The sequence below is a fragment of the Rhipicephalus sanguineus genome, chromosome 9 (assembly GCF_013339695.2).
Source record: "Rhipicephalus sanguineus isolate Rsan-2018 chromosome 9, BIME_Rsan_1.4, whole genome shotgun sequence".
In the NCBI taxonomy this organism is placed as follows: domain Eukaryota; kingdom Metazoa; phylum Arthropoda; class Arachnida; order Ixodida; family Ixodidae; genus Rhipicephalus; species Rhipicephalus sanguineus.
The window spans coordinates 54,031,177-54,046,748 of record NC_051184.2 but is presented as its reverse complement, the minus strand read 5'-3'; the positions used below and the strand labels follow the sequence as shown (position 1 = coordinate 54,046,748).

The 15,572-nt window shown below is 49.8% G+C and overlaps 1 protein-coding gene across 1 annotated transcript in view; it reads left to right on the top strand.

The window, feature by feature from the left end:
* LOC119405173 (MAM and LDL-receptor class A domain-containing protein 2) overlaps positions 1-15,572 on the top strand; it is a 56,891-nt gene that overhangs the window by 22,997 nt on the left and 18,322 nt on the right. Inside the window, exons 10-11 of the mRNA XM_037671985.2 lie at positions 12,187-12,271; positions 12,395-12,424. Of these exons, the coding sequence (XP_037527913.1) occupies positions 12,187-12,271; positions 12,395-12,424 (115 nt within the window). The remainder of the gene's footprint in view (positions 1-12,186; positions 12,272-12,394; positions 12,425-15,572) is intronic.

Here is a 15,572-nt window from a genome sequence, read left to right as displayed (position 1 = left end):
TTTGCGTTTTTGCGTGCGTAAAAAAGTCGCGCCTTCTACCCTTACTTTAGATGCTAAGCAGCATTTGCGTCGAAATGCAACGCTAGCCATGAGGGCTCTCTAGATGGCGCGCCGCCTGAGAGGCGGCGCGCCATCTAGTGAGCGCGCTTGAATCACTGGAGAGAGCACAGCAGCGCCTCTAGCGAGAGCAATGAGAACTAGCGGATACGGCGCGATGGACAAGGCGCGAGCATAAGAAGCTTGGCGTGCAAGCTCCTAATAGAGGAGGCGCTGCCTAAGTCAAGCATTAATGTCAGCTCCAGAATTTTTTTTCCTGCATATTCCTAACAAGGAGGTTTTAAAAAAATGCCCCCACCTCCCCGAAGGGAATCGTGAGGAAATGCGAATGCATTTCTTGCGCCGAGAGTACACGGCGTAGTAATCGCTTCACTCTAAAATATATATACGTGCGAGCGAGCGGACGGGAGAGTGGGGCGCAGGGAGGAGAGAGAGCGAACGGCGAGAGAAGGAGCGGCGAAGCACAGCACCTACCCTCTCCTACACTCTCTCCACACACGCGGGAGCTCCGCCGAGCTCCCGCGATGCGAGCGCCCTCACACGCCAGAGCGCGCTCCTCCTCTCCACTCCCTCTCCGCTACTCCGCCCGCACCACCTGCTCCGGTTGCTAGGGGCGAGGATAAGCACGCGCGCCCGCAGCTGTTGCTATGGGAGAGGGAGTGAGAGCGGAGAGATAACACCTGCCGGCGCGTGGACACCGACAGACGCCTGACATAACCCGACTAAGAAATGCATTCGCATTTGAAAAAGCTTCTTTGATTCCTAATCACCGTAGTGCAAAAACTGAATATTTACCTGTAGTGCTGTCTTTTGACATTTTTTGCAGTCTCCGCGCTATCATTCGGTACGTTATCGTAAGATGAGGGACGGTTGAAAAAAGGATGTGAAGCAACCGTAAAAAGTTTTCGTTTTAGAACTTCACGTTAAGTTTTCTGCGAATGTCAATCAGAAATGCTACAAAATTTCGCGATGTAACCAGAACAACCATCGAAACTTTTCAGAAAAAGATAGCGTTGCGATGCGTTCTTTCAGTGGCTGTATTAGAAGTGCGATCAGCAAAGTGCTAGCGCCTCGCACGGTAAAAAAGAATGAGTCTAGTATCACATATGAGCCCGACTAAAGGCTGGTTCACACCGGCGACAAGCACCGGTCGCGCGACCGTTCGCGACTGGCGGTCAAAAAGCGACTCAAAGCGACCGATGTTCACACCTGCGTGCGACCTATATGCGTCGCCACATGGAATTCGCGTCTACTCGTATACAGCTCGCATTGCCGTTGCCCCGTAAAATAGGCTGGCGTCCTGTTTCTGCGCATCTGATTGGTTTAGAGATTTGCGGCTCTAGTCGCGCGACTGAAAAATCGAGCAGCGAGCGACTGAGCCAAAGCAGTCGCTTTGCGACCAAAACGGCCATTTGCGACCGTTTGCGACCAGTCGCTTTGCGACCAACTTAGTCGCGCGACCGTTGCTAGTCGCCGATGTGAACGAGCCTTAAAGGGGTACTGACACAAAATTTCGCGGCCGAGATAGCCTGCTGGATCGATTCCCGTGTACGTGCGTGTAACATCTGCAAAATATCGGCAGCGAATAAAGCTTGGAAGGTATTTTATATGAATTTTGAAGTTCGCGAGCGCGATGCAGCATTATAGGCCGCACCTAGTGCATTGACACCCTCGGAGGTGACCCGAGGTGACCCCCCTACTTCCACTACGTAACCGTTGCAGCCGGTACAAGTTACGATGACGTCGTAGCCGCCATTTCTGTTTTGACGCGCTTCCCGACGAATCGCTCCTCGCCAGCGGGTCAAACATGAAGTGAATCGCCACGTCGAAAATTCCTTCGATCCCCGCCGCAAGAAAATCGTCGCCATCGGACGACGATGAGCCCGACGACGACAGACCGCGCGGAAATGCGTCACTGTTCTGTGTGCTCACGTGACCGAGCGTTTCACTCGCTAGGTGGTGATAGTTGCACCCGGCGGCTTGCCGTTTTTGGAGCTCTGTCAAACCGAAACTGAGGCTGTGTCGGTAATGAGGAGCTTGTAAATAATTATCTGTCGCGCGCTGCAGCAAACGATGTGCCGTGTTATGACTAACAGGCCCCCAGCAACACATTGCAGGAAAAAAACGCGGGGCGAAAATTTTTGTGTCAGGACTCCTTTAAGGCGGCGACACGCGGGATCACCGCATGTTTGGAGTACAAATGTAGCACTTCTTCCCAATTGATACGGGAGTACCTGTGCAAACCTTAGTCTGTTTTTTTTTGTTTTGTTTTTTTGAGGAGCTGGCTCGCCAGGTTCTTCAGCTGGGGCAAAGTCCCGCACCGTACGCGTAACCTTAGTTCCAGAGGCGACCGCTACAGGCGCAGCTCGCGCGAAAGAGAAGTCTTCTTCCTCTTGTTCTTCGAGCGCCTTCATGATGATATTAAAGGGCCCCTCAACAGGTTTGACAATTTTGCACGGTGAATTTGCACGGTGAAGAACTCGACACGTTTTCGTGTGCCCTAAAAGACAAAATTTTTGTTTGGTTCAATGAGCAGCAATTAGTCAAGGCGTTCACCACGACACGCGCGTGCATGCTAAGCACTTACGACGACAAAGTTTCATTTCCCCCCAAGTATTCAGCATATAATAATCTCGCGCCATAGGATTGCTATCGCTTTCACTCGGTCCAGCAGAAGACCAAAGTTCTCTTAAATGAAGGACAGCAAACAACGAAAATTGTCGTCTTTATAGCGTTTCTAATTGAAAAAGCGCGATTACTCAGTAACGACTGCCACTAGGCCACGTATTGTAACACTTCCAGAGACTTACAAAAATCCCTAGATTCAATTAAAAGACGTCAAATCCCTGAAATATAGAGAAAATTTCTTGTGTTGGGCATCACTAGTGCTTACCTTGAAGATGTTGTGAAGGATCTGGAATAAACATTTCAGGCAGGCTTATTTCGCCATTAAAGCGTTTCTAGATTTGAGGCGGTTAGAAGGTTAGTTGGAAAATACGTTATTAAAAGGGAACCCAAGGTAAAGTTTACGGCGCGACGACAGCGCCGCGCTGCGGCTCTGGAGAGTAGCTCTGGCGAAACTGGGGGCAGACGCAGCCGACTCAGCCTGTTTGTCGGCAGCGGGAAAACGCGCGCGCTCGCGCTGCTCAGTCGGTGCGGGGAACTGCGGCGCTGTGACGACAGCTTGGCACGCGAGGGACTTGCTGTGCGAAGCTGCACTTCCGCGTTGTCAGAAGCGACCCCGCGGAAGCGGAAGCGAGGTCGGAAGTACTGCTGTGTCGTGGCCTGCCACAACAGTGCAGACAACACCAAGGCACGCGATTCACGTGTGAAACTGTATCGGTTCCCGGGCGTGTCGCACGAAAAATAAACGCGACAAGCGTGGATCACCGCAGTAAGGAGAATCAAGTATGTCCTAGCTAAGGGCGTTGTCTCGCCTTCTGTTTTGACTGTCTCAGTTCATCGCTTTCGTTCATTTCGACTACCTGAATCAGTACGTCACGCGGCGCATGCACACAACGACTGCAGTAACGATTACTCGCTGTCTTCTCGCATTGTGAAAGTCCACTTACGGTTGTAAGTAAAAGAACTTTGTGTTTTGATTCCCCGTGTTCGTGAGACCTACCCGTCGTTGTTGAACGTTCACCCTCGCGTTATACCGTTCGCATTGCGCGGTGTGTTGAATTCAACTGAACTCGGCGCATTGTCAATAGTTCGGCGCCTGCAATTCACGAGTCGGGCAGGCTGCTTTATCACGCCGGAACGGACGTCTGTACATTTTCAGCAAACTTTGACATCGCTCTGCTGGTTTGCTTTAATTGTTTTTGTCACTTTATTAGGGCGATATATATTTAAGCCGCTAAATATAACTGGCATTTGATACACGCTTTGCAATTGCCACCTTGCAGTAGCCACCTTCTGACTTTGTGCGATTTTCTAGCCGTGTTCGCGCAGCAAGTTTTATACGCCTGTAAAGTCGATATCCTCGTAAAAAGAGAGTGCAAGCATGACGCGAGAGCCGAAAAAACGAGGCGAGCAGTTCATCTCGCTTCACAGTGGTTAAAGCTTAGCTAGCTGCCTCGCGTCTTAATCGGCGGGTGATTCTCTAGCGGCACGGAGGACTTGACTCTACCCTTCTCAGGAAACAGTGCCATGGCCGTATAATTTCTTTTTTTCGCACGCCGCAAACGTTTCTTCATGAAAGTACATGGCTGCTACTGCAAGCATGCCATATCAAAACAATAATCATATGATTCATAGTGTACAACTCAGAACATCGATAGCGCGCACGGCTGCATTTCGGAGTGCATGTGGATCATTATTCATCTTTAACATGACAGAATGAGACTTACATCGAGGTATAGGGAACCCAAGCTCAAGTTTGCGGCGCGACGACAGCGCCGCGCTGGCCGCGCTGCGGCTCTGTCGGAAAGCTCTGGAGCTTATGAGCGGCCTACTCAGCCCCTTTCACGGTAGCGGTAGCGCACGTGCGCACGCGTACTTCTGTCGGTGCGGGTAACGGGGGGGCCGTCAGCTCGGCACGTTGAACCGAGAGGCTTGCTGTGCGAAGCTGTGCATTTCCGCGATGGCAGAAGCAACCCCACGGAAGTGGACGTGAGGTCGGAAGTATTCCTGTGTCGTGGGCTGCCACAACAGTGCAGACAACACCAAGGCACGCGATTTACGTGTGAAACTGTATTGTTTCCCGTTTGTGTCGCACGAGAAATAAAGGCGGCAAGCGTGGATAGCTGACACCGCTGTCTCGCCCTCTATTTTGGTTGTCTGAGTTCATCATTTTCGTTCGTTTCGACTACCTGAATCGGTAAGTAACGCGGCGCATGCACGCAGCGACTACAGTAATGAATACACGCTGTCTTCTCGCATTGTGAAAGTCCAGTTACGGTTGTAGGTGAAACAACTATGTGTTTTGATTCCCCGTGTTCGTGAGACCTACCCGTCGTTGTTGAACGTTAACACTCGCGCTATACCGTTAGCGTTGCGCGGTTGGTTGGATTCAACTGAACTCGGCACATTGTCAGAAGTTCGGCGCCTGCAATTCATGCGTCGGGAAGGCTGCTTTATCACGCCGGAACGGACGTCCGTGCATTTTCAGCAACATTTGACATCGTTCTGCAGGTTTGCTTTGTTTTTGTCACTTTATTAGTGTGATATATATTTAAGCCGCTAAATACAACTGGCACTTAATTCATGCTTTGCAATTGCAACCTTGAAGTAACCTTCTGTCACCTTCTGACTTTGTGCGATTTTGTAGCTCGTTCGCGCAGCAGGTTTTATACGCTAGTCAAGTAGATATCATAAAAAGATACTGCAAGCATGACACGAGAGCCGAAAAAACGAGGCGAGCAGTTCATCTTGGTTCACAGTGGTTTAAGCTCAGCTAGCTGCCTCCCGTCTTAATCGGCGAGTGATTCTCCAGCGGCACGGAGGACTTGACTCTAACCTTCTCAGGAAACAGGGCCATGGCCGTGTAATTTCTTTCTTTCGCACGCCGCAAACGTTTGTTCACGAAAGTACACGGCTGCTACTGTTAAGCGTGCCATATCAAAACAAGAGCCATATGATTCGTAGTCCACACCGCAGAACATCCATAGCTTGTACGGCTTCATTTCGGAGTGCATGTGGACCATTATTCATCTTTAACATGACAGAATGAGACTTACCTCGAGGTATACGTCCTACACGGTGTAATCGCGACTTGGGAAATGCATTTAGCTTTCAGTCGGGCGTCGTTGTCGTCGATCGTCTGCTCTTCACCGTAAACGTGATTGACGAGCATTTCTCCTTTCATCAAGTTCGCTTTTCGAAAGTGCCTTTCCAGCTCGAAGATCTTTTTGAAGCCGCACTGCAGGCGGTACATTTTTGAAGCCCGCAAGTGCACCGCGAGAGCTCTGCACGTGCACGGAAGCGAGCGGCAGCCAGCGCGTTGGAGAGATGGGAAAACACGCGGTGTTCGCCTCTAGTTTCTATTTCTATGCCTGAGATGGCGCTGCAGCGCTGTAGCGCCATCTGACTACGATGGCACTGTACTGCGAGCACAAGGGCGAAATCTCCGCGGAGCCACTATTGGCGGCGAGATCGAGCAGAGTCGGCACCTAGCGGCGAGCGGACGAAACCGCGCGGTGTGGATGGCTCCTTGCGTCGTCTGCTAGCCACACCGTGTTCGCATGGTGCGTACGTCATGCGCGTCCTCAGATTACAGCTTATTTCGTTGTACTAGCACAGTATCAAATGCTTGTACGTATGCCTACACGATATACATAGGCATTTCGCCTTACGAGACTTGTATGCACTCTAATAAGTGAGTACACGCCCGTGTCGGTATGGCGCTAGGTCTAACCATCGTACCGTCCATTCGCCAAAATCATTTCAAGTGGGTAACCGCTTTCTCGTTCAAGCACGTCACATAGTTCATTCGGCGTCGTCCTAAACGAAAAAAGAAAGTACTAAATGTCCGAGGTGTGAATGCAGAATTTTAGCGACACCATCTCGGGACGTGTTGGCGATTTGGAAATCCTTGTGATACCGCAAAGCATGAACGAGCGTTTGCAGAGGATGGTAAGCGGTAAAAAAGATCTGAAGCCACGCATTTCTACGGCAATAACGCGTATTCGTACAAACAGAAAAGCGGAGTGCACAAAGTTCTACGTCATCGAATTACGCAGAAATACAGGTTCTTTTTCTTTGTAGCCGCTAGAGCAAGAAGTAAATACTTCAATGGCTCAGTCGCGCAACACAGTTTATATTGTGGTATAGGCAAAACACAATTTCAACACTTGCAAATAAAGCAAGAAAAAACATCGAGCACATGGCAAAACACGAATGTGACTGAAGGCCAATACCCCATTGATTGGCAGATTGCACTTCTCTCACAATTAATAGGTACGTTAGGACGGTCGCGTGCATTGATGTGGCAATGGAGGGCACACATAACCATTAGGCTGCAGTCAACGCACTTTACTCGCCAACAATCGACTCAAACCGCATACGGCGAAGCGCCGCTGCGTACATTTGTATGCGCGCCGCCGACCGCCTATCCACACAAACGCGGCGACGGTGCTGCCACCTATAGCCCGATCTCGCGGCGAATACGATAATTGGCCGCGAGATCGAGCAGAGTCGCTACCTAGCGGCTTCTGGCTGAACCGCGCCTAGTGTGGATTGCTCCGTGCGTCGTCTGCTGGCCCCGTTGTGTTTGCATGTGCGCGTACGTCATGCAGATCCTCAAAAGGCGGTTTGTTTTGTTGCGTTAGTGCAACTTTAACCGCTCGTACGTATGCCTAACACGGTGTAAAGAAGCATTTGGCCTTGATCAGCTGTATATGTACTGTGATAAGATCAGAGAGTGCATTTATCGAGAGGGCTGTGTGCGGTCGCCGTACCCTCCGTTCACGAGAGTCATATCAGTGTAGGTGCCGCTCTGTGGTTCAAGCGCATTGCAAAGTGCACTTGGCGTTGCCCTAAAGATGAGAAGTATTAAATCTCATGTGAATATAGCCTTTTAGCGGCGCGGTGGTAAAAAAAAGGCACGCATATACTTGAGCGTTGTGGTTAGGTGTTGTTTATACGTTACGCGACGAGCTTCAGTTGTGTACGGTCCTGGTTTCACTAGAGAGAAATATTTCTGTTAAGTCACGTCTGACACCTCGGTACTTAAATTGTCCCCTAAAATGAACAGAAAGTGAAATGACACGGAAATCGCAAATCTGAGTTCCCTTGCGCAATTTTAACTTGTGGCGAAATTTACACAAAAACACCCGTGTACTTAGATTAAGGTGCGCGTTAAAGAGCGCTGATGGTCAAAATTAATCCAAACGGCGTAGTTTACATTTATGTTGTAGTAATTTCACGCGAAGCCACATCTTTTTTTTTTTTTTTACATTATCTTGAGCGTTTGTGTTGCGTTGTTTAGATTGGCAGAAGGCAGCGGACATTATTCGTATGAAAAAGCGTACTTTGGTCCCGTGAAATAACCGGACCTTTGTTCCATTACTGTCGTGCAAGTTACTGTTACTGGAACAAAAACAAGCGTGTGCGTGTTAAACGTCTCCGTAGCGCTAAAGCGCTGTCAGCCACGTAGCTTTCCTCAGTAAACCTATAATCTGTCCTACATTTCACGGAGAACTGAATGAGAAATGCGAATGAATATTTGGGCACGCAGTGCACAAAGTTCTATTTCAACTCATCGCGCAGGAATACGGGCTTTCTTTTTGTTGAGGGGCATCCAAATGAACAAGAAGTAAATAGTTAATTCGAATAGTCGCGCGATTCAGCAGTGCGTAGTAGGGGGAACACAAGCTAAACATGTACAAATAAAACAACAAGAAAACGTCACCCATTGCGGAAACGCCGACTGCCGCCGAAGGCGAGCAACCCGTTCGTTGGCAGAATGTGCTTCTCTCACAAGTAATTGTAACGTTCGGCGCGCTTCGTGCATTATTCGGGAATGAAGAGCGCACATATTACCACAAAGCTGCAGTCAACGCATTTTGTTTGCCGGAAATCGGGTCACATCGCTCACAACGAAGCGCTGTTGTGCACGTCTGTATACGCGCCGACAACCGCCTATCCACACTAGCGCGGCGACGGTGCTGCCACCTGTAGCCCGATCTCGCGGCGAATAGTGTCGGCAGTACGCTGCTCTTTGAGGCTCGGGCGGGAGCGCTTCGCACACTGTCCTACCGGCGACACTTTGACACCGATCCAGACGTACAGATGGCACTTTGCAGGGTCTGCGGGAGCGAGGAGGAGACGACAGAACACATAATTCTCAAGTGTACGCAACTGACACCACGACCAACAGGGGGCACCACGCTCCCACTGGCACTAGAGTTACTGTATATGCTACTTAAAGGTAGCATATACAGTAACTCTAACTGGCACTGGGATTTGAGTCATCTGAGGACCGACGCTACAATGCAGTATCGGTTGCGAAGACCCGTCTGCGAATGTGGTGGACATTAGTGAGACGATGACTGCAATCTCCGCCCCGTTCTGTCTTAGCTTTCCTGCCTTTTCTTCTTTTTTCCTTTTTTTCTCTTTTTCTTCTCCGGCTAGGACGCGATCATGCGTCCACCCGATCTAAAGGGTACGGCCACAACTCATCATCATCATCATCATCATCATCACCGTCTGTACCAGCACCATGCTGTACATGGTGAGGATGGAAAAAGCGCTAGAAGCTAGCAACATTGGATTTAATTTGTCACAGAAATATTTCGGCACGATGGTTGAGCAGAAGCTTCCAGGTCTATTTTATGCTGATGATATTGTCTTATTTGCGGACAGTCAAGATGATATACAGCGACTGGCAGATATATGCGGAAGGGAATGTGAGGCTCTAGGACTAGGATTTAGTGCAACAAAATGTGGATTGATGGTATTCAATGATCACGAAGACCATGCGGTCTTAATACAGGGCCAAAAAATACCGAGGCTAAGCGAGTATAAGTACCTCGGAGTATTGGTAAATGAGGGGGATAGATATATGGAGGTACAAGAGAAAGCATCGGTAGCAAAGGGAAAGAGGAATGCTGCAATTATGACGCACAGAGCTTTATGGGGATACAATAGGTACGAGGTGCTTCGAGGGCTGTGGAAGAGTGTGATGGTCCCGGGGCTTACATTTGGGAACTCAGTGGTGTGCATGAAGTCAGAGGTACAATCAGGAATGGATGTAAATCAAAGGACGGTGGGCCGCCTCGCGTTGGGCGCTCACGGGAAGACGACAAATGAGGCTGTAAAGGGTGATATGGGATGGACAGGCTTTGAAGTGAGGGAAGCTCAGAGCAAAATGAGATTCGAAGAGAGGCTGAGGAAAATGAAGAAGAGTAGATGGGCAGGGAAGGTTTTCAGGTATTTGTATAGAAAGAGCGTTGACACGCAGTGGAGAAAAAGGACTAGGAGGCTCACCAGTAAATATACGGCTAGCAGTGCGGGCGATATGGCAACAAGGAGCATTAAGCGGAAGGTCAGAGAGGCGGAGAGGACTTATTGGATGGCAGCGATGGAAAAGAAGCCGGCCCTGAGTAACTACCGAAAGGGAAAAAACGAAATAAGGAGGGAAAGGTTTTATGATAATTCAAGGGTAAGCGCTTTACTGTTTGAAGCAAGGTCGGGCTGCCTTAGAACGCGTAGTTATAAAGCGAGATTCAGTAACGAAGAACAATGTACATGCTGCGGGGGAACTAAGGAAACGATGGAACATGTACTGATTGAATGTGGCGATATTCACCCAGGTATACGTGTGGGCACGAGTCTACATGAAGCATTGGATTTTAGGGACAACAATGGAAAGCTGAACACGTCCGCGATAGAAATAAGTAAGAGACGGTTAGAGTATTGGTGGCAGAAAGAGAAAAGTAGAGATAGAGTACGAAAATAAATAATGGGGAAAAATAAGGTCATTCTGCCTTTAGAGGCAAAGAGATGGACCGTGAATTTATTTTTTGGTATTATAACATAGATTTAATCAATGTAGATAAGGTATTAGGCCAACGTGAAACACGTTTTTTTTTGTTCGAGCCTGGTGGCAGACATGTCACCGCCCCGTTGTAAAGGGGACCCCGCTCATAGCATCCATCCAGCCACTAAGCGTTAACTTTACTAAGCGGTGCTTGAGGAGCCTATAAAATCTACAGGTGTCGCATGGATGTAATAGTTAATCTTAATCGCCTCCTTCTGCCCGGCACATTACGCATCCATCGTGGCAACCTCAGTGGATGTGCTGGCCACAGGCCTTATTATCCGCCAAATCACTCGGCTAAACATCAAAGTTTCCTATAACTGTCCTATTTCTCAAATGCACGTCGTCAAGAGCAAACTGTCTTTATTTATAATTAATCCTAAGGTGAAGAAGAGGACGAACAGAGCGCGCGCCGGCCGAGTCATTGCGTTGCACGCGCTAAGCGCAGCTTAGTTTACCGGTCACACGAAATGGCTTAACTCAAAGCTTAACAGCTCCGCTGTTAAAGGCTGTGAAGGCCCCGCCCAGATTACCGAAGTGCGGCAGCAGATCGCCTCCACGACTAAAGAAATAGTCCCACTCGTGCAGGGGCGTAGCCAAGGGGGGGGGGGGGGGGGTTGGGGGGGTTCAACCCCCCCCCCCCCCGAAATTTTTCAATTTTGCTTGCGCATATATGCACGCACACATACAAACGCACGCACGAACATACATAAAGTATGGGTGAACCCCCCCCCCCCGAAAAAAATTTCTGGCTACGCCCCTGCACTCGTGCATTCGGCAATGTTCTCTGAAGGCGGGCTCACCGGCCCTCCAGCTCATGAACTTAGTCTGGAGTGTGTGCCCATTGTTGCAGGCTCGTACGCAAGCGCCTTTGAGGAGCAAAAATCGCAGACTTCTAAAGTGGTAGCCGACTGACACAACTACTACTACAAACTACTATAGACTATAAACCAATTATAGAATGATAGAGCAGACTTTTCAAACTCTACCGTTGTTCATTCAGCAATCACAGGTTTATAAATCAGTAGATAAAATGAACGTCCAAGTGTCATTCTTCAATTTCGCGGTGAAAGCTGCGCACATGCACGTCAGCGTGACGTCACGGATTTCAGAGTATTTCTACGGGCTTCGGCCACATTGGCTGAACGAAAATTTCTGAAACTTCGTATGTTCAGTGTTTCGCCACCTCAGACAACAGTGTACCTCATTTTACCAATTAAGAATTGAGCAGACCCTGCGAGGCACCATCAATATCTGTGACGTACCGATTGAGCCACACCTAGCTAGCACTCTCACGTTTGCGTGCACATAAATACCCGATAAAGTGGACCAAATGACGACCGCCACCGTAGCTCAAATGGTAGAGCATCGGGCGGGTTATCCGAAGGTTGCCGAAGGTTCGGTCCCTGCCGGCGTCAAGTTGTTTTTTCGTCCTCTTTACTTTCTTTCAGATTTATATCGTAATTACTGCAATAGAGTTAAGCAGTAACATTAGCGTCCCATGTACCTTCCTTGGCTTCATTGTCTGTTGGTTTTCATTAAGGTTGTATCAACAAAGAAACGAGTCCTTAGAATTCACTTCTTTCGTTCAATCCAGCGACTCTTGTTGCCCATTGAATCGCTTCCTCTCCTCCCCCTTCTTTTAGCTGATTCTCGAGGCCACCGTGGGCGCCAACTCCCTGGGCAACATCGCCATCGACAACATATCCTTCAGGGTAGGCACGTGCCCTAGTGAGTATCGACATTTTTGAGCGCGCTCGATCGTGATGAGATAGCAATTATTGGGGTTCGTCAAGGGGCGCGTGTCCCGTGTTTCCCGCCTTGAGTGATCGTTTTCGTCCGCTTCCTTTTCAGTTTCACCACAGACGGCTGCCAGGAATTCAGGTACGTCCTATTATAGCACTTTTCAGAAGATTCATGTTGCCATAAGCGTGTGAAGAGCTCTCCATGTGCTTGTTTATAACGCTGACACTTACGCAATAACGGGATGGGTTCGACATAGTTAACGCTGTGGGGCAGACTTGGCGCCCCTCTTCGATAAATGGGGGTGGGAGGGGGCGAAGTGGGCATCCCATGTAACGCCTATGGATAGTGCAATTGCCTGCACGTGTGCAGTCGTACACACGCTTAAGGCCTGACCACATGTACCCGTTGCAGCGTGTCAGCGCGGGACCTTTTGACTCGCTGCCGCGCCCTCTCGCTATGGTGAGAGAGGGCGCACAGCTTCGCGTAGCCGCGCGCCCTCTCTCCTCATATGGAGAGGGGCAACGCCGCGTCAAAAGGTCACGCGCTGACACACTGCAACGCGTACGTGTGGTCAGGCCTTTGGCGGGAACATCCAGGCGCGTCCGCACGGTACCATGAGCTACGACTACCCATACTACCGCGAGGACCGGCTCATGCGCAGCGCTTTAGCGGCGAGCCTATGTTACCATAACTTTGTCATAGCATGCAGCACGTCATCTGGAACCTCCTTTGTCGAAAGCGCTCACCGAAGACGCGGTGCGCGCGATAGCAAAATAACCGCGCCGCAAACGAATTCTGCAGGTCTTCGTGTTAGTATGGGTAGGCCTCGCTGATGGCTCCGTGCGGAACGCACTCCCGTATTCGCGGTAATCGTGCTCACCAATGTGCACCAAAAAACGGGGCGAGTATCACAGGAGTAAAATGGCCGAGTTACACCCCGAAGCATTATTTCCCTCTCGCGATACGTCGGACGGAGTGTAATGGATTGTTTACTGCGTAACAAGTGAGATATTGAAATTTTATTTTATACTCCGTCCTTCTAAGACTGCGAGAGCAGAATGACTGCTTACTCTTGCGGTAATACGAAGTAAAACGCTTAGCCCATCTTCACATTTAGCCAGATAACTTCTTCACTGCCTCTCTTTGCGCAGGTCGAAAAAAGGGGGCAAGAAAGATTCTTTGTGGAAATACTGTCAGGGAGGGGCCTTCATGTTCGTAAACTGAAATCGTATGACACGCAGGCTGAAAATAAACGTGATTTTTATTCCTGTTTTCCCCATTATTCTCGATTCGTCGAATTTCTTTCTCTCTGATTGCAAGACCCCCTCCCCCCACTCCCGGCGGCCCGCCGCGCCGGCATCATGCAACTCGATCCTCCGCCTCAAAGGTTGCCGACCCCTGCTCTAGGCGATCGCAGTTTGTGCGTTTTTGTTTCGCAGTGACATCTCTCCTAAGTGTGGCATGCAATGACTAAGCTATGGAAGCATACCGTGGGAAAAAGCAGTGGTGTTAAGCCATTTGTTGGCATTCCAGCCTCTCATGATTGTAGTACGCGTGCGCGCAAGCTGTTATCTATCTATCTATCTATCTATCTATCTATCTATCTATCTATCTATCTATCTATCTATCTATCTATCTATCTATCTATCTATCTATCTATCTATCTATCTATCTATCTATCTATCTATCTATCTATCTATCTATCTATCTATCTATCTATCTATCTCTGACTGTCTTTATTTATTTATTCATTCATTATCAGGCACTGACGTCTTAAACAATCGAGGCAGCTCCGGTAGAGCACGAACGCGGATCGCGCGAGCAGCAACAGACGCGCTTCGCCTTTCTCCTCTTCACTACAATGGCCCCCGGGTGAGAAGAGGAGCCAACCTGGCTACCTATGGCGTAGGTACGACCAGGGGGGTCATATACATGACTTAAGTTGGCTGACACGGACCGTGTCGCTACCGCGATGTCTAAGGTCGTGGGATGGCGTCACAGGTTCAACAACGTATAGTTCACAGCGTATGTGCGGTCAATTATAGAGCATGGGGCCATCGTAGCTCGCAAGAAGATAGGATAATGTTTAATGAAGACAAAGGAGGAGAGGTTTGCCTGGAGAGCACGTCTCTAGCCTGCTACTCCTTACAGGGCTTAAGGGAAAAAAAGGGGAAAGAAGCAGGAAGAGAGAGGTGTGATGGCAAGTGACTATGGTATAGTACAATTACCTACTGAACACATATTGTGCTGTGCTGTACTACGCGCAATAGTTTTCACATCACAGCGCATGCTCTAAAAGACTAGCATCTAAGCCAGTCTGAATTTCTCAGTTGATAGTCCGGGGCTATGAGGGGGGATCCGCAACCAAACGAGTGAACTATTCGCAAAACGTTGTGTAGACGCGTCGCTGCCATGTCGCAGCTTTTCGTGAGCCTGCGAGGCGCGGTCGTAAGTGTTTGAGCGAGCTGTCTATACTAGAGGTGTGCCCGGGCTCCGGGTAGCCCGAAAGCCCGAGCCCGACCCGGCCCGCGGGCCGGGCTCGGGCGGGCCGATGTATTTTCACCTCGGGCACGGGCCGGGCTCGGGCTACTTAGAGTTTTATCGGGGCGGGCTCGGGCCCAACGCAAAGCCCGACTCAAGCCCGAAATATAGAGAATGAGCGAGAATTATTTTCCAGCACGCACGCAGCGCCTTTTCCGCGACCGCCCTTTACCGCTTTTCCTTTCCATTCGCTACTTTAAACAAAAGGGGAGCAGGTAAAGCACTGCCTCCGTTGCACTCCGACAAACAGAGATGTAACACCACCTGAGCTAGTGACGGCGCCACGCGACTGTTCGCGTTAGATTTACGGCCAAATCCCATATGAGTGAAAATGCACGCGACAGCGACCCTACGTAGATCGCCTTCGTGCAAGCTGACGCTTGCATGGGCATACCCCATACAAGTGACGGCTTTGGCGAGCGAACTTCATTGTTGCTGGCATGAGGCCGTCTATTTGTAATTTGTAATCTGTGTAATAGAGACTGTTCGTCGTGTGTCGTTTGATCATATTTGATATGCTCAATAAAATGCCGAATTGCCGGAAAACGATGTTTTGTTTTTGCAGCGGACCTTCAAAAAGCCGGGTCGGGCCGGGCCGGGCCCGGGATTGTGTTTTCGCACGTCGGGCCGGGCCGGGCGGGCTCGCAGCCCTTTGCCGTCGGGCTCGGGCGGGCCTTCGACAAAGTCAGCGGGCGCGGGCCGGGCTCGGGCTCGGGCTCGGAAGTACGGCCCGTGCACAGCTCTA